The 18,809-nt window shown below is 53.3% G+C and overlaps 1 protein-coding gene across 6 annotated transcripts in view; it reads right to left on the bottom strand.

Annotated features, from left to right (window-relative positions):
• Window positions 1-18,809, bottom strand: part of ARNT2 (aryl hydrocarbon receptor nuclear translocator 2) — a 155,780-nt gene that overhangs the window by 98,435 nt on the left and 38,536 nt on the right. For all 6 annotated transcript variants that reach the window (XM_077874286.1, XM_077874295.1, XM_077874275.1 and 3 more), the window contains 3 exons: window positions 16,682-16,796; window positions 10,330-10,377; window positions 2,061-2,274 (listed from right to left, as the gene is read on the bottom strand). In XM_077874286.1, coding sequence (XP_077730412.1) covers window positions 2,061-2,274; window positions 10,330-10,377; window positions 16,682-16,796 — 377 coding nt within the window. The remainder of the gene's footprint in view (window positions 1-2,060; window positions 2,275-10,329; window positions 10,378-16,681; window positions 16,797-18,809) is intronic.

An 18,809-nucleotide genomic window follows, 5' to 3' on the forward strand; every position in this document is an offset into this window, starting at 1 on the left:
AAGCAATGGATGAATCACTGACCGCTACCTCTGAAACTAATAATACACTGTATGTTAATTGAATTTAAATAAAATTAAATTTAAAACAAAAAAAAACAAAAAAAGTGAGGTCTTGTGTGTAGAGGCTTAGTAAGGGCTTGGCACACAGTTGGTGCTTAATAGATGTAGCTAACATCAACCACATGCCAAGGAAGGGAGGGAGAAATATGGGTGGACTTGTCAAACTCACATAACTGCCTTCTCTCCTCACTTCCTAATCCCCGGTCATAAGGATGAGGGGGTTCATTTCAAATATGGACCTGGCAGGACCTTTCTGAATTAAAGAAATGCAGATAAAAAGCACTGTTCTTATCGCAGTGGCTAGAGGGTGCGGAAGGCGGTTCTGTCCCATTCCCTGCCTACAATTCCCCTTTTACCATGGGCATGGGATCCTACAGCCACAGGAGGTGGGGGCTTCCCCTTGTCCCCTCTGGAGGGGAGACGGGGCTGGGCACCAGGCCCCAACTGCCAGGCTCTCCGTCCCCCTGGCCAAGGTCCCAGCACAGTCACACCTCCTCACACCTGTGAGGCCAGGCACCCTGTGGCCTCCTGGATTGGGGGGGGGGGAGGACACAGAGTTGGCAAGTCCTTGGGTGCTCTGTGCTGCCGGGCAGGCAGTCACCTGCATCCACTCCTTCTCCTTGTCCTGTTTTGGAACTTCACCCCCTGACAGGATCAGGTCCCAGCCCAGCAGAGCAGACGGTTCTGTCTCCAGACTCGTCTCTTGCTCCTGTGCCCATGTTCCCCTCGTGTCAAGCCCATGCTTCCCATCTCTCTGCCCATATTCTGGGGTCCCCTCATAACCCAGCCCCACTGCAGAGCCCCAGTGACAAGCCACGCGCTCCAGGGCTTGTGAGATTCCCCCTTGCTGGGGGGCTCTACACCCTCCTGTACCCCTCCTGAGCACATCCCTCCGCTGCCCACCCTGTACCCACCACCATGCACCGAGAACTTTCTGATCCATCATCCCATTTATCCTGCAAAAGCCCTCAGGGTCGGGGAGGCAGGAAGCTCCTACTGGTTTCAAAGACGAGCAAGCTGAGGCTCAGCATTTGTGGATTTGTCCTCAAGTGGTGCACAGGACATGGCTGAGAGGACACAGGCCTTCGGCTCACGTAGTGGTTTGCAACATCTGTCAAATACCATCCCATCAGCCACTCTGTGCCTTCACTCCTCCCGACAGTTCAGGAACCAGCACAGGGCAGCACCGGTGGCTCAGCGGTTTAATGCCGCCTTCAGCCCAGTGCATGATCCTGGAGACCCAGGATCGAGTCCCATGTTAGACTCCCTGCATGGAGCCTGCTTCTCCCTCTGCCTGTGTCTCTGCCTTTCTGTGTGTGTGTGTGTGTGTGTGTGTGTGTGTGTGTATGTGTGTCTCATGAATAAATAAATAAAATCTTAAAAAAAAAAAAAAAAAGAACCAGCACAGCTGTTCAAAGCATGGCTCTGGGGCCGAACCAACCCATGCCGACTGTGGGCTGTGCTGCTGAGCAGTGAGTGGACAGAGTCCGGGCCACCTGCTGACCCTCTCTATGCCACAGTTTCCTTATCTACACAGCAGGGACAAATACTAGTGGCTTCTCCCTTGGCTAGGACAAGGAGTAAGTGCAAAAATGCCCAGAGAGAAAGGACCCCACTTGGTGCAAAGTGGCTTGGTGCTAGCCATGGTGATCCTGTCACCACGACCCCCATGATTGCCCCCAGACTGCCGCCAGGATGGCACCGCCACCCCAGCACAGCACAGCAGGCTTCCTACGCCCTTTCTCCCATGGCAGCACAGTAAGCATGCCGTCCAGATGCTCAGCAGACTTTTCAGGGATGCCTCATTAGGATAGACAGAAAACATAAAAGCAAAAAACGCCAAGGTTAGCCAAACACTGCTGTGAAGAAAGGAAGTAAAATCTCCTGATTGCACCTGTTCCTCAACCTTTAGCCCTGTCCCTGCATAGCTTATCTCATCCCGGTGACAATTACTCTGTCCCCTCCCCCAGTGACATAACCAGGGGCGGGCGATGCGGTACCTGCTCCGTCAGGAAGGAAGGCTTGTAGGCGCCGTCGGTGGATTTGTTCCCTGTGCCCCTCATGGACTTCATGTGGGAGACGGCCATGCGCAGGATGGTGAGCTTGTCCGGCTTGCGGGCCAGCGCGCTGCACGTGGGCACCATGTCCGACAGCTCCGTGATGTACTGCGTCATCTTGTTCCGCCGCCGCCTCTCGATCTCGCTGTGGTTCTCTCTTCCCGAAAGCACAAGAAGAGGGAGGGGGGGAAGGAGACACGTCAGACCAGGGGCGACTACCTCACAGGATAAATGGCACATCCGTTAGCGCCAAGTGACCAGCAGACACGCTGCCTCGGGCCAGCCAGTGCTCTGAACACACGCGAGCCCGGCTGCTCAGACACCTCGGTGAGACTTTTGTCTCTGCACCCAGGCTTCTGCAGGAGCCTCTGGCTCACCTCGAAATGTGTCCCAAACCTTCCCATTGCTCCCACGCACGCCAGGGCTCTTCTCTAGGCACAGAAGACTGAAGCATTACCCTTTGGCCTGGGAGGTGAACCCAGCGTGCTCTCCACGTGTACACCTGAGTCTCCACGTGGGGGGCACATGCCCACACGCTGGATGGAGTGATGTTCTGCACGGATATGAGCCTTCCTTTGGCCCCAGAGTGAGAAGCATCACGCGGCCTTGCCGTCCTCCTGTCACTAAGTAGACAGCGAGGCTGCAGACCGACTCCACGGAGGGCTGTGAACACACCTCTGCTCTGGGCCCCGCACATCCTCTACAGCTCTGGGGTAGAGCAGGTGCATCCCTGGCTCATTAAACAGCACGAGGCCAATTACAACAGCACTGTGAGGGATTCCTGACTTCAATCTCTGTGGTGTGTTAAGATGGAAAACTTGCAGATAGGACGGTCGAATGTTTTCATCTTGGTATTTCTACCTTTAGGATGAAAGAGCTCTGCTCTACAACACTGGCACGAAGCTGTTACTTGGGTTTATTTTTATTTTATTTTTTTATTTTTATTTTTTTTGATGGGGCAAACTCCAAAGGCCTTTTTAAAAACTACTGAGAGCTTGGTGGGGGTGTTACTTGGGTTTAAAAAATATTCTGGAAAGACACGAGACGTCTGTTATAGGATTTAGGGTTTCACGGGTGCTCTGGGTGTGAGACACATACAGCAAATAAAGAACCACATTGGGCAAGGCCACCTGCACGCGCCGCCTGTACTGAGTAGGCCAAGAACCCACCCTCCCCACCGGGCAGCAGACGGGCTGTCAGCACAGTCACATGCCAGCTGCATGGCAGCCGCGTACCCAGGCTGAGGGCTTTGCACACACCAGCACAGGAAGCGTGCCTGAAGCTGAGCTGAGGTGCTGGTGCGAGCTGACCCAGGCAGCCCAGTGGGCACCTTCCACCCACTTGATCTGAGGAGCACTGAGCCAGGCACCCAGAGGGGAAATGAGGATTGCCCCTCCCGTCCTCCAGCTGCAGGGGTACAGCTCATGAGGATGGTGAGGCGGCATCTTGCATAGTAGAAATGAGGCAGGATGAAACACTGTGGAAGGCACGTGGGACACAAAAACCACAGGGCAGAACCAGAAAGGACAGAAGTGGTGGCCCAGAGGGCATAGGGGCTGGAGGGGTGGGCGGTGACCTGGCAACGGGACCAGGAGGTGTATTCTGGGAGGAGACCAGCAGGATCAGAAAGGCGCAGGAGGGCGGGATGGAGGGCAGGCCTCGGCTGGGAAGGCAGTGAAGAACAGGGAGCATGAGAAGTGGGGGTGCTTCCCAACCCCAGCAGGAAAGCTGGGAGAACCCGCAAGCCAACAGCTGAGCAACAGGAGCAGTGCAAATGCCTGGAGGCAGCACCAGGGCTCCTGCTCTTCGGGGCAGACACAGGGGCAGCGAGAAATGGCTCTCGGGTAAGAGGTAACCACAGAAAGGGGATGGAGGCAATTCCAGGGAAGGGGGCACTTGGTCGGGGGGGATCCCACGTGCTCCAACCAACACAGATCCTGCCCTGGAAGATTCAAGACTTCCTCTTCCTTCTCTCCACCATTCCTAAGTGGGTACAGAAGTCATGGGAGCCCACCCTGAACTGGCCTTCCTCACCATCCCTGTACCTATGCCCTGCACCGTGCACCTCTCACAGGAGGTGCAGGGGGTGCTGGCCTGGGGACCCAGGAAGGGCTGGGTGAGCTTGCTCTAGGGTGGTCTCCCTCCAAGGCCTCAGTTTGTAGACAGTGTGAGAGAATGCTGTCCAGGGCTGCAGGAAGTCTGGCCTTTTGGGAGGGTGGTCAGGATGCAGGATGCATTCCTGCTGGGAACCCCGGAGGAGCTTCCCTCTCATCTCTTGCCCAGAGGCACTGGGAAGGCTAATATGCAGCCTCCTCCCTGATGGCAGGAAGGGAGCCTGTATCTTGCTGGGCTTGCAGGGAACACCCTTCCTGTCCTGGCCATCTAGCCCTGGGCAGGAGCACAGGCAGCAGGGCGGAACACCAGGAGAGCCGTGAAGGCCTGTGAAAGCCATTTTGTGCAGCCTCACAACAAGGCTAGCTGAGGGCCCTGTGGGAAGACCCACAGAGGCAGATCCAGTTGGGAGGCGTCCCTTACTAGGCTTCTCTAGAAGGGGCAAAGGATGTTCCCTCCATGGGAAGGAGGCAGGCGCTCTGCCCTTGGGAGCCATGAAAGGCACTTTTCTGCAAGGCAGCTGGAAGGTACCCATACATCTAAGCTGAAGATAAGGTTCCCGTGTGACCCAGAGAGGTGGGGGAGGAAAAAGCCCCAATCCTCCAAAGATGGGCCAAAACCCAGCCTCTTATCACCCTGTCCCCAGCAGGACACACCCCCTCCATGTTTATACAGCAGCTTCCAGCTCACCAGGGCCTCAGTGATCACTGCATCTGCTCCCCCACCCCCCGCCCTGCTACCGCCCTGCCACCCTCTGTGGAAGAGGGGCCTGAGGCTCAGGGAGGTGCTGACTTAGCAGGACCCGAGCCAGGCTCCTCAATGGTGTGCTCACTGGTCCTGGATCTGGAGCCAAAAGGCACCCCCCAACCCAACTCCCTGAGAGGCTAAGATAGCTAAGGCATCACGGGAGGGAAATGCCTGGCAGCTTCCAGAGAGACACAGCCCAGGATGCCCTAGGACCCCAGGAATGCCTTCCTTCTCCAGCAAAGTCCTGCCAAGGCAAGGCTCACCTCTGCAGACAGAAATAGGGGTGGGCAGCTGGACAAAGTAAAGAAGGCATCAAAACCACATCAATCATACGAGTGCCCAACATCTCCCCCGAAGAGAAGGCTGGCCCACACCGGCCTGCGGTGAGAGAGTAGGCTCCACTGGAAACAGATTCCCAAGCCTTTTCCCCATGATCCTAACCCTAAGCCACAGAAACAGGAATCCCAACCAAACTCCCCACTCATCTGGGTGCTCGTGGGCCACTCTCTGCCAAGTTCTACCCAGCTCATCTGCAACACCTTTCTGGTTCATGAGAGCTGAGGATGCTGAGGCATAGTCTAGGAAGTCCGGAAATGTTCATCTTGGGTCAGCTGAACCTCTTCGTGCTGTCAAGAGAGCTCACATGGCCAATGCATGTGACCCACACGACAGAAGACAACCCTTGCTCCTTCCTGGCCATCCTCCTCGCATCGAAACTACTTCCAGCATCTTCCCACCTAGAAACAAAAGACCCAGCTTTCTAAGCTAAGATGGACAGACTAAGAATTCTGGGGAACAACAATCCTCCACTTCTTCTGCCCGCCAAGCAGATTTTCCCCTTATCAATGAGGTTTTCATCATCATACCCATGAACGAAACAAGGTGGGTTAATTTAGATGCAAAGATGGGGCACCTGGGTGGCTCGATTGGTTGAGCATCTGCCTTCAGCTCAGGTCATGATCTCCGGGTCCTGGGATCGAGGCCCATATCAGGCTCCCTGCTCAGTAGGGAAACTGCTTCTCCCTCTCCTCTGCCCCTCCCCCTGCTCATGCACTCACGCTCAAACAAATAAAATAAAGTAAGTTCAGACAGAAAGATTAAAAGTAAAATATCACCACAATCTGTAAAACCAAAAAAAAAAAAAAATAAGAGCATAAATACCACACAGAATCAAGCTGAAAGTATCAAAATAAGTGGGATGAAAAATAAAAAGCCAACCATGTGGAAACTTGCCTATTGTGAATATCCTTACTTTTGGGTAACGTTAGAGGCTCACTGGCTGAACTCTACAAAATATAAGCCGTAACTCTTGATGGGCACAGTCGGGTGCTGCAAGCGCTGCAGGAAACAGAAAAGTCACACAGACGGGACCTCAGGAAGGTCACGTAGACCCATTCACTGAAGGATGAGAGACCCCATTAAATCTACAGGGTTTTGGGTTTCAAGCTTACCAGCCACTGCAAGCCCATGGCTGTGTTCACAGCCACAGACCTGAGAGCACCTGCAGGGTCACTGGAGTGTTTGGAGAAAGGGTATAGAATGAGTCTAAATACAGCAAGGTTGATACCATGCCGTGACCAGAATGACAGCTTTGGGAGTGAGTGCTCGGTTGCTCCAAAGTTGTAAATCTAATATGAAATATAATTATTTTTCATGTTTTTATTCCTTTTGTTTAATGAACTGCTGCACCCATACGCACGCATGTGTACACACCTATGTAAATCACATGAAGAACGCGGGATGTGACATCTCCGGGATGTCAGCCATCCCACCTATGCAATAATATTCACACCACTTCCCACCAAAGGCGGCTGATCCCAGCTGCAGGCTTGGGAAGAAATCCCAGGACTCACCAGAAAATGTGCCACCTGGAGTGGGAGCCGTGCAGGGAGGAAGCTCAGGTCCTGAGCCATGGACCAGGAGGAAGGGGTCTGGCCTCTCCTCTGCTGGGGCTGCAGGCCCTGCTGGGCAGGATGGGTCCTCATCTCCGCCCCGCCCAGGTCAGCCAGAGCCACCCACTCAGGGCTGGGGCTGGGGGGCTCATGCTGGCCTCCCCAAAGGAGGCTCTGCCCCATGACCACCTGCCAGGGAGACTTGTCTTTGGAGAAACGCTTTCTGGTGTGTGATGGGTTTTCCCAGAGACAGAGAGCCCATCACCTTCCACTGTTAGGGTCTGTGACTGGACCCCAGGAATTCCCAGAGGTGGCCATGAGGTCAGGCTGCCCTCCCCAGACACAGCCTTGGGAAGAAAGGTCACTCTACACCCCTGCTCCTCCTGCGCCACCTGGGCCCACCTCGTCTCTTCTACCCTCGAGACCTTTGTCACGGTCCCCCATGGGCTGCACCTGCGGACACCAGGATGTATGGGCACCCTGCACCAGCATGCCCAGCAGCCTCAGTAGGGACAAATCCCCCCTACTGTCCCCTCCCTTCTGCCCAGGAGCCTTCCCTCCTGTGGCAGAGCTCAGCTGAATCCTTATCTGGGGGTGCAGAGGCCACAGGCTGTGCCTGAGCCAGGAGTGTGGGTGACCCAGGATTCCAAGGATGTCAACAGAGAAAGAGACGGAAGAGCTGCAGACCCAGGTTGCCGCCACAGACTGCAGGCCGAGGTGGCTCCATCTGGTGAGCATACGGTTAGCCTTCACTCTCCTGTGTGATCAACCCTCGTGCCCTTCCAGCTCCTGGCCTCACCCCGGCCACACTGGAGCTGGGGCTGTAGCTCAACCTCTGCAGCTGTTCTGTCCTCAACATGAACCACCTGGCCGGCCGTTCTTCTGCTGTACCTGCCTGGTCCCCCCGCCCTGAAATCAGCATCCCTGTGATGATCAGCATCAGTCCTGTGAAATCAGCATCCCTCCCTGTACCAAGCAGTTGGCTGTGGGTCTGAGAAAACTGACCAACTTACCTCCTGTGTGACTGTGGCCATACTTCCCAGATAAAAACCGAGACATGAGGTCTGATGATGGTGGGTAGGATGATGGAATTTTGGACCACCCTCGAGAAAAGCTGGGAAAGCTAGCTGAACAAACATGAGTGGACGGAAGTCATGGCTCAGCACCCTGGTCAGCTTCTGAGTCACAAAACTGCACCGGGTGCTGGCCTGCACCTCTGCCACCCTCTCTTCCTGGGCCGCCCTGCACAGGCTTCTGGGGGCTGCCTGTAGGCAGGGGGTGGAGAGGTAGGGGGTGGAAGTGGCTCCAGGCGTGCCGTGCACCATGCTGGCAGGAGACCCACTGGACAGGACCTCTGGCAGCAGCCACTGGCCGAGTCGGGGGGAGGTATTCTCTGTGGCAACCCCAACCCCGAGTGGCTTAGCTGTACCCCCTGGCTGACTACCTCACCAGGAGGCAGTGGTGCGGCCCCGCGCTCTTCCACACTCAACCCGTAAGTACCTGCATATGTCACAAACACGTCCCACCCTCTCCTCTTGTTTTTAATGTGTGGAGGGAAGGCTGTGGCTCACAGAAGCCTGGGTCTGAACCATGTAAAAACGGACTTGCTGACAGCCTTATGAGACCGCTGCCTGAAGTCTAAGGTTTGTTTCTTAATGATGGGCCTTCCTACAGTAAGCTCTTTGTATCCTGCACTGTGATTTCATCACCGACACCGATCTTCGATGTCAAGCAAACGTCACTCTGCGTCTCTCCTCTTCTCTGTCCCAAGACCTCAGAAATCACCATTTCCTGAGCTCTACACCGTCTGGAATGTTATCTTGAAGGGGAATCTGACCCAGAGACATGAGGAGTATCTCCTCAAGAAGGGGGTGGTGTACAGCAAGCATGGACGCGGACAGGCAGGCACGTGTCCCATCTCCACGGCTGGTTCTGTTTTGGGAACAAAGCACTCCCTGTAAGGAAAGCTTTTCCCAGGAAACGGGTGGACATCTAAGCTGCAGCCCCATTCGCACCAAGGGAAAACACACGCTTCTGTTATCGAAACTGATGTCTTGTTTTGATTAGAAGCTCCGGGGTCATTAGAGAGTAGAGTATTCTCCGTCTCCTGTCTGCTCTCTCCCCAGAGCTGACGTGGAGGATGGAGGGAACAGCTTTTGGGGAGGACGGTGCACAAGGGCAGTATGTTCACTAGGGACGTACAGACCCTCGGAGGCCCAGGCACAGCAATGGGACACAGGTGTCCCTTTGGTTTGGGGCGAAGCGCACTCAGTTCACAGCCACCGCTGTGAGCCAAGCACACTGGAGAGGTCAGGGGGCCTGGGGCTCCCCACGGACATCATTTGTCTAGAACTTTGGAAAAAGAACAAAGGCCGTCAATCTGAATTGTGAGGTGTAGACACTAGAGGAAGTGTCACCCAGGACCAGGAATTGGGAATGCCTGGAGGTGGGGTGGGATATCCAGCAGGCCCCTCGTAAGCAGACCCAGTACACACGGGCACTTTCTAAAATCCACGAAATGATCCATGTTCTCTCTCAACACTGCCAAACCTCACACTGAACTTAAACAAAACAAAAACAAAAATAAAAATAAAAAAGAAAGAGAGAGAGAGAGGAAGAGAAAGGAAGAGGAACGAACCAAGGGTCTGTGCCTACCTCGTCTGTCCCATACATGATGTACTGACTGACACCAGCACTTGCACCCCACTGTCCTTTCTGGGACACGGTGTGCCCTCAGGGCAGTCCCCCCAGCCCGGTCACCACGCTCTCCTGTGGCTGGTGATGACATGGCTCTTAGGACCTCCCAGTGCAGTTCTGCAGCCTGCATCCAGGATGTGGCCACCCTGTTGCCCCAGGTGTCCCCTTATTATCCATGGTAGGAAAAGGGGCTGTATCTTGAGCGTTTTTTCTAAACTTGAGCTCTAGTCTATCTTTTATTTTATTTTATTTATTTATTTATTTATTTATTTATTTATTTATTTATTTATTTATGATAGTCACAGAGAGAGAGAGAGAGAGGCAGAGACACAGGCAGAGGGAGAAGCAGGCTCCATGCACCGGGAGCCCGATGTGGGATTCAATCCCGGGTCTCCAGGATCACGCCCTGGGCCAAAGGCAGGCGCTAAACTGCTGCGCCACCCAGGGATCCCTAGTCTATCTTTTAAAAACGAGTCTGTAGAACTTAGAAGTCACTCTTTAGTTTAAAGAGCCAGCAGAGCTAATACCTCATCAGTTAACTTTGGAGGCCCACCATCTGCCCTTGGTGACCTGACACCATGGTCTCAGCTGGGGTGCTCCTGTGTCTGGATCAAACATGGGCACAGGACAAGGGATAAGCAAGGGTGTCAGACTACAGGCAATGGCTTTTTCAGTGACAGAAGACACTGAAGTCCCTGCATGTTCCCCTATGGGGATGGCTGGTGTTGGCTTCTTGAAATCCAAGGAACGTAAAGTAAACTCACCTTGAAAATTTGCTGGGCCCTTCACCATCTTCATCGTCAAAGTCCATCCTGAAAAGCCAAGAGCATGAGGAGATGCATTACAGACAGAACATTTCACAGGTGACACGAGCTGCTGGCAACCCAACCTCATTCGGTTGGACAGACGCTGCACAGTTCCAACAGTTGGCAGTGCAAAAAATCACCACCTGTACGTGGTCAGCACATAGGTTTGGGATGAGGAGGGGCCAAGAAAAGGCCTCAGTGTGAGCGCCATTCCTTACTCGGTTGGGAACTCATGCAACCGTGTGGCGGCATCAACCTGTGACCTCAGGGCCACGCACAGGCTGCCAGCCACTTGCTGGGCTCAACATTCCCTGTACCCTAGCAATGCTGGGAGCTCCTGTTCCTCTTTACATCTTTTATTCCACACCGACGCCACATGTTGCACTGTATTTTGTGCTATATCATCAGCACGCTCACATAGCTCTAAGGCAGGACGCTTTAAGGGCGATAAAGGGATTAGCACGGGCTGTGCTGCTTGGGCGTGTGGCTCCACATGAGTGAAAGAGAAAAGGGCATTTAGGGCCACTATCCCCTAATGTCTAAACCTGAATAAACGCATGTGGAGGGAGAAACAGTGACCTGAGGCCTGAGCTGCTCAAAGTACCTGCCTGTTCTTTGAAACTCACCCAATACTCAGAACCCACCTTCCTGGGCCTCTCAGTACAAACATAACACAGAAGGTCTTGATAGGTGTTTGTTTAACTAATACCCCAAACTTCTTTTCTCCAAATGCCAACCATCTCTGAGGTCAATTAATGTTACCCTGGAAGACGCCGGGGTAATGAGTTAGCATTAGCTGTACCCAGAATCTTCCAAGAACAAAACAAAAAACATTACAGATGTCCTGGCTCCCCTGGACATTCAGGGTGAGGTGGCTCCTCAGAGAAAACTGTCCCAGAGCCACTGCATCATCTGTCCCATCCTCGGTGGGACCAAGGGGCCAAGTGAGGTGCAGTCCTGTGGACTCCACGCAGAGGGAACGCCAGCCCGCCTGTCATCCAGCACTCAGAGCAGCTCAGCACAGCATGGACAGTGTGCTGGCCTCAAGGGAACTGACCCCATCCCCGGCTCTGGGTGGGTAATGGTGACCTGAGCAAGGTATGGGATGCCCCGGCCACTGGGAATGGCCAGGGTGCAAAGGCAGAGAGAGCTCTTTGTATCCTGCACTATGATTTCATCGCCTACACTGATCTTCGATGTCAAGCAAACGTTACTCTGCATCTCTCCTCTTCACATAGGAGAGGTCCCCATGAGACAAACAGTATTCCTTCTCTGGGCTGCGGGGAACTTAGGGACTAGAATCAGGGCAAAGGAGTATTTTCTTCTTTAAAATGCTATCATCCGCTTGGTTTTGTTTTGCTTTATGTGGAGGGTGGCCAGAGTCCTAATCCAGGCACCTGTTCATTTTGGGATGACCCGAAGGGACCCAAGGCCAGTTTGGAATCCCTCATTTCCAGGCAGGTGGGCCACACTAGCTGCTAGGAACAGAACAAAAGATATTAGATGAGAGTAGGGGCAACAACAATTTTAACTAAATACCCAGGACAGGGGAAGTGGGGTGGAAAAGTGGTCAGGAAGGGAAGGGAGAGTTAAAGACCATGTGCACACTGTTGCCGAGACAGACGCACAGCCCCCCTTGTGGTCTGGGCAGCCAGGCACCAGGCCGCTGCTGCACAGTCGTCTGAGTCATGGGCAAGTGGGAGCCACATGCATGACTTTCCAAATGGAGCAAAGCCATCAATATCCTGCAGAATCATGAAGCCACCACCTCACCTTTTACCAGAAGTGACAGCTGGGCAAGCCCACCAAAAATGCTGCTCCCGAGGTTCCCCCCCACCCCACCCCCGGCCTACAGAGCTGCAGAGCCACACTGCCACCCAGTGCTCACCGGGGGAAACAGGGATGGTGCTGTCCACACAGAGATGACTTAACCTCCGGGCCTGTCACACATTTCAGAGCTAAGGAAAACAAAGCGCATTTTCGAAATTCCTAAGGATGTATGTAAGCATTCAGCAAAGCCTCGAGTGAGAGTGAGATGTATGGTTATCTCTAAAATACCCGTCAGCAAGTTGATGGGAGTGTGATAATTGGGGTCCTGCAAGATGCCATGTGTTAGTCAGCCCCCCGGACTCATCCTGCATGATTTTTGGGGTATTTAGGGTGAAAAAGCATCCCAGTTTTCCCGGACTCGGGATTCTCAGGATGCGGGACTTCAGTGCTAAAACTGGGAAAGCCCCAGGCCAAATCAGGATGATGGGTCACCCCAGTTTTCGTAAAGATAGCTCCATTTTTTCCCCGGACCCTGGTAGTGCAGACAGGCGGGGACATGAGCCATCTGGGTGGAGCATGCAGTCCCAGTTGAGGCCAGGTCAGCCGGCTCCGTGGAGCAAGCCAAGGGTATAAGGAAATCAGGGGGGAGCTCAGGGACCAGGATCAGTCTACAAAAAATTAGAGACCATGAAACCATGCCTCCCCATTTGTGCATATGTAATCGCACATGTGCAGCGACCAAATTCTGTAATTTGGAGGAGTACGCTGTGGGGTGAGCCCAGAAGATAAACCAATCCACGAACGACTGGTCAGACCCTCAGGATAACTTACCTGACCCCACGAGTCTCACTGCTCATCAGCTACAGAGGAAAACCCAATTCCTGGGGACATGGGCTCTTCAGCACTTCCCAGGGCACTACCTTCAGGTGTCTGTCACCGCTGCTAATCCCCTACTTTAAACACGACTCCAATAGCTAGGCTTATTTCTTCTGCTGGAAAAATTCTAAGTAAATCATCCTTTGTTTTATGTTCTTTATGTGCCTCTATTATACTGAAGCATCTGGATAATAAAAGAGAGAAGTCAAGATATGACTTTGAAATCCTACTGTATTCACTTTACAGAATTCGGTACAACACGTGGATGATCTAAGAGACTTCAAAAAATGGGCTGAAAATGCACCGCCTCCCTTTCCTGTCAATGGGCAAGAATCCTTACCTCAATAAAACACCAGAAAAGGCATTTCTGAGCTTGTAATTAGTTAAGAGTGAGTGATGTGAATTCCCAGGACAGAGCTTGGGTAACAGTAATGAATTATCTGAGGTGAGTCATCAGATGAGATATACTCAGGCTCTTAGGAGAAGGGAGATGCCGTGCTGATAGGCAGGTCCCAGAGTGGTACTGCAGGAGGACCCCGGGCCAGCCCTAGGCTCCTGCTCACAACAAGGGAGGTCACAGGTGCAGAAACACCCGTTCTCCAGAGCCTGGACCAGCCAGCAGGGCTGCAGCCCTGCCAGATCTAAGCGCACAAACGCTCACCAAGTGAGACACACATTTACAAGGATACGATGTTTCTATGACCACATTCCCCCTGCTGTGGATGGAGACACTGGTGTTAAGACAGCCCAACACTGGGCTCCAAGACGGGGTTGAAGGGACTGGCTTGGCTCTGCCCACCACCACCACCAAACCAAGGCTGGTTCTGGGGGCCAGTGTCCCCTTCACCAGAAGTGTGTCCCTCCCACCCTGGCGCTGGAATCAGGGAGGTCTCGACAGAAGGGAACAAGGTGACTTGCTTCATCTCATCTCTCCCACACATGTGGAATCACTTTTCAGAGAATCTGAAACTCCTGAGCCCTTATCTCCTTGTGTCCTGGCTGCTAGCAGGGTGCTCAGCATGCTGCAGGCTCCTGGGGAAGGACATTCGCACCTCAGGCAGCTGCAGGGATAGGCTAGGCGGATCCAAACCCTGCCCAGGACCAGCTCCCCAGGGCTTTGAAGCTCTGGGAGGGATGCGTGGCTTTCCCTGGAAACTGAGTTAGGGACTGGGGCAGCAAGAAGACCCTGGCCTTTGTGGCCTTCCTGCCACCGATGCCCTCTCTCATTCCCTCCCTCTCTCCGTGTCTCTTCAGAGCCCCACATTCCCAGGGAGGAGGCAGCGCCTTTAGCTAAGTGTTTAGGAGGTGATCAGGTGTTATCGGGAGCAGATCCACAGCGTAAAATGCCAGCTGCAAGGATTCCTCTGGAAACAGCCTGTGCAAATGCACACTTCCTTGCATAGACATGGAGGATAGGCCTCTAAGTCACTGGAGTTGAGCAAAAGGAACCACAGTTTGCTTGCTCCCTCCCTGGGACAGGGGAAAGGAAGAAGGCACATTCCCCAGGAATGAGGACTTGGGGGGACAGGTCTCTGGTCTGTCCTTAAGGGCTGACACCTTGTCTACACTATTGGCCAGCGTGTCAGTAGTCCTTGTCCCTCCTCATGAATCTCTCCAGTCTCTGTGATGTCTGACTTCCTTAGCTGGAGGTGGTATGGCCTCAGGCTCTGTCCCCACCCAGCCCGAGTCCCCTCTACCTCCAATGGATGCTGAGTGTGTGTATGTGTGTGTATGTGTGTGTGAGATCTGCTAGGGAAGGGACAGCTGGGGACAACTTCCTCAGGGAAGCCTGATCCATGGTCCAATCACCAGCCAGGGTGGCAAACAGAAGTCAGGGTGTTAAGCGGGCTGGGGTCAGCTTCAGCCCCCTGCAGCCCAGCCCTGAGCACAGACCCCCCCACTAACACCGTGTAGTGGGGCGGGGGGCAGGAACACCTGGTGGAGGTTCAGAACCGGCCCCCAGCACGGAGAGGCTGTTCTCCCTGTAAAGATGAGGCTGCACCTGAGCATGTTTGCCTGGCCCTGACCCCACTGCCCTCTCCACCCCTGTACCAGCTTCTTTTAAAAAAGTACTGGCCAATCACAGAGCTCTGTCTCCAGGGAATGGAAGTGAGGGAACATGCACATTTAAAATAATTTTAAAACTCTTGGCATCTGTAAAAAAAAGTTAGCAAGTTGACGTGTTAACAGCACCTGCCTCCCTGCAACAGCAGAGAGAGCACCGAGCTTGGTGCCCCGTTTGCCCAAAGAGCTAATTTGGAAGGGACTGTAGGTGATTTGCAATGAGCCCTGGAATGGGTCTGTGGAGTTGCACCCCAGGGCCCAACTCGGTCACTGTGGGCCTGCTCTGGGGACCCCGACTCTGTCACTGTGGGTCTACCCTGGGGACCAGCCCTTGGGGGTCACCGAACCCACTGAAGCAGGGCCCGGGGAGTGAGCCCTGAACCAGGGGAGAGCTGGTGCAGCCATGAAGCTGCTTCTCAGCCTCTCCCACCCTCTCAGTATGTATCCAAATCTGAGCCCCTCCTTTAAAGACCGTGTAGTGCACACAGCACTCCCACCATCTAGAATGATCTAGAAACACAGTGCTGAACACACTGTCCATCCTGGCTGCACTGCACTCCAGACCATCCTGCATGCCTGTCTCCTGCTGCCTCTTCCAGAGTCATGCCAGGTAGAGGAGCAGCTGGTCTGGAAGGAGGACGGCAGGCAGGCCTGGGGCTGGGGGCAGTGTGTCCCGCACTCCCGGGGAGCCCTGTGCTGTCAGAAATGGCACTAGGGGGACAGGCTGATTCTACTTCATGAGAAACCTTATCAGAGATTTCAGTGAGAATCACACTGATTTGGTGCAGAGTAGGGCTGGGCAATGGACAGGGTCTGAAAATGTCAGTCTTCTTGTCCCTGCAAGGATTTTTGTTAGCTGGCGGGTGTTTTGTTTTGTTAAGATTTTATTTATTTATTTGACAGAGAGACAGAGAGAGAGAGAGAGCAGAGCCAAGGCAGCAGCATAGGGAGAGGGAGAAGCAGGCTCCTCGCTGAGCAGGGAGCCCAATGTGGGGTTCAATTCCAGGACCCCTGAGCCGAAGGCAGATGCTTCACCGACTCAACCCTCAAGCACCCCTGGCTGGTGTTTGAGATCTACGTCTGAAGCTACAGGAGACACACTCCTGAGTAGATGTGGTTTTTGGATCCATTAGCCCAAGGGCGATATGTTTGTGATCCCCCCAGCATTGAACCATACCAGAGTCAGCAGAGACTGGCTGCAGGATCCAAGAGCACTGAGGGGTGGGAGGTGGGGGACCCTCACTGCCCACAGGGGCTAGAACTCAGGCCTGGAGCACTGCCCTCCGCTGATGGCTGGTATGCTCAGGCAGGGGTACTTGTGAGCTCCCCCCACTCCCGGAGATGGCCTGAGCAAGGCCCAGCAGAACCACAAAGCACCTCCTCGCCACAAGGACAAGCAAACAGAAGGCCCCAGCTGGGGGCTGGGGCGGACACTCAGAGACAAATCACATGCATACTTAGGGATCTTGCAAAATCTAAACAGCATGCAAACTGCTGAGCTTTTATTCTCCAGGAGGGGGAGAGACAGTATTTCCCTAACAGGTCAAAAGTGTTGCTCAACATGTAGTAAGCCCATTTCCTGGAAACGCTGTTTGCTTACCCAGAACGGCGCTTTCCTCCACGGGCGGGCATGGCCCCAGCCATCCTCACCTGGCCAGTGGCCGCCATGGGGGCAACGGGCAACGTCACCGATCCTGGGATGTCTGAAGCCATTTCTGGAATTCAGCAAAGAAGAGAGGTTTTATCAATGCCAAGCAAGCCCAGGAACAAGAGAGGTATCCAGCGTACCAGATGCAGCACGTGGAAGGAGAGCCCAAAGCCCTGGGGCTGCTCTGCCCACACCAGTTATGTGACTCAGGTGAGCCCTTTCTCCAGCTGGGCTCTGCCTTTCTCCTTTGGAAAAAGACCCCTACCCCAGGCAGCACCCCCATGCTTAGTTTAGGTGGTTAAAAAGAGCACAGATGTGTAGCTTTCATAAGGGACTCCTGGCCACCTGGAGGCAGGTAAGCCTTCCACAGATCCAGGCAGCGTGGCCTGAGCCTGAGCGGAAGGAGCCACCGCAAGAGCAACAAGTGGTAATCCAGATGGAGCAAACCCACCGGGAGTCAGGAATTCGCCCCCTGTGGCTGGGGCCCCAATGCTCAGCCTTCACCCTGGGCACTCGTCTTCAGGTGAAAGGCTGTTCCCCATTCTGAATTTGGACTCAGAACCCTGAATATAGGGCCCCACGTGGTCCCACCTTTCATGAGGACAACAGGGAGCATTGCTACAGGCTGCATGATGGGCCTCCCTGGCTTCCCCAAGGCCAGGCCTCCCCAGGCCTCTCTGGCCTCCCCCCCAGCCGGGCCTCCCCAAGGCACATAATAATTTACAGAATAAGCAGTCTGGCATTAGGAGAGCAGTCCTTCCCTATGCTCAGCTATACTAATGCATCATTTCTTCTGAGCTGGACGCTTCTTTCTGTAAGCTAGTTAGGACAAGGTCAAGCATTCCCGATTTCAAAGAAACCACATAGTTCAAGGGTTTCTCCTTCCTACTTTGGGGAAGGTTCCTGAACTCAGAAACCCTTTCCTAAGAATATTAAATGGCAAAAATAAGTATTCAGGCATCCTGTCTGAATCTGCTTCTTGTCCTGGAGAGAAACTGTCCCAGGCCTGCCCTCGCTCATCTCAGAAGGGAAGCAGCAGATGACAAAAACCTATTTCGAGAAGACGGGTTGGGACCAGTATGGGGACCTGGGCCCTCGTCAGGGGTACAGTGGTGCTGACATGAGGTCTCTGCCCTCTGCCCCCTTCCAGAAATCAGGGAGGCGCCAGACAGCTGCCCCACGTAGCATCGAGAGACATTGTGTTTAAAAAACACACTCTACGATCAACTCAAACTCATCCACTAACAGCTTCTGAAGGAGAATTTTCTACTACTAACAAATGCCACCTTAATTTAGCTGCCCTACTCTGTTCACAAAAACTAGAGAGCTATTATAGTTACTGTTTTTTTTTTTTAAACCAATGTATACACTGGAAAGTGCTCAAGGTGAAAAAAAAAATCCCTTTCTTAAAGTAATCCTCTCCCCTTTCAACAATTACTGTACTGGATGTGTGACAGCTAGACAGGATTAGCAGGGCAACCCTGTGACCTCACCATCTGCTGCCACTGATAAGAAATCTGTGTTTCTTCTGAAATGGGGACTGAAACAGATTAAGTCCATGAAAGCCCCAAAACTGAGGGCAGGATTGCTGCCAGCACAAACACAGGAGAAAACGAAAGTCCCCACTTCCCGAAATAAACCATGGAGAACATCAGTCCCTTAAAATCCTCCGAGGAAAAGTGTTCCACAGTCAACCAAGTTAGGAAAAGCCACACACTCATCCCCTCCTTAGAGATTCCAATGTCCTTTAGAAAGGTACTGAGAAGTCCTATATCAGAATATCAGAATGTTTGTTTAACTGTTTAGACCAGCATGTCATAAAAGTGGCGGTGGGAAGGCAGGGGGACAAAGTATAGTTTAGACTAAATGATAGTCATCCAATTTTATTTTGGGAAAACAAAAATACTGTTTGGTTAACACAAGTTACAGACAGTAAAGCTCCATGAAACCCAGATACGGGACAAGGGCTCAAGAGCACCCACTGTCCACTCCTCCCCTCGCACGGATGAGGGAAGCAAGAGAAAGAGACCAGGTGGTTTGCACAAGTGCCATGCTTGGTCAGGGCAAGGCAGGCCCGATC

Source organism: Canis aureus, chromosome 2 (assembly GCF_053574225.1).
Source record: "Canis aureus isolate CA01 chromosome 2, VMU_Caureus_v.1.0, whole genome shotgun sequence".
Classification (NCBI taxonomy): Eukaryota; Metazoa; Chordata; class Mammalia; order Carnivora; family Canidae; genus Canis; species Canis aureus.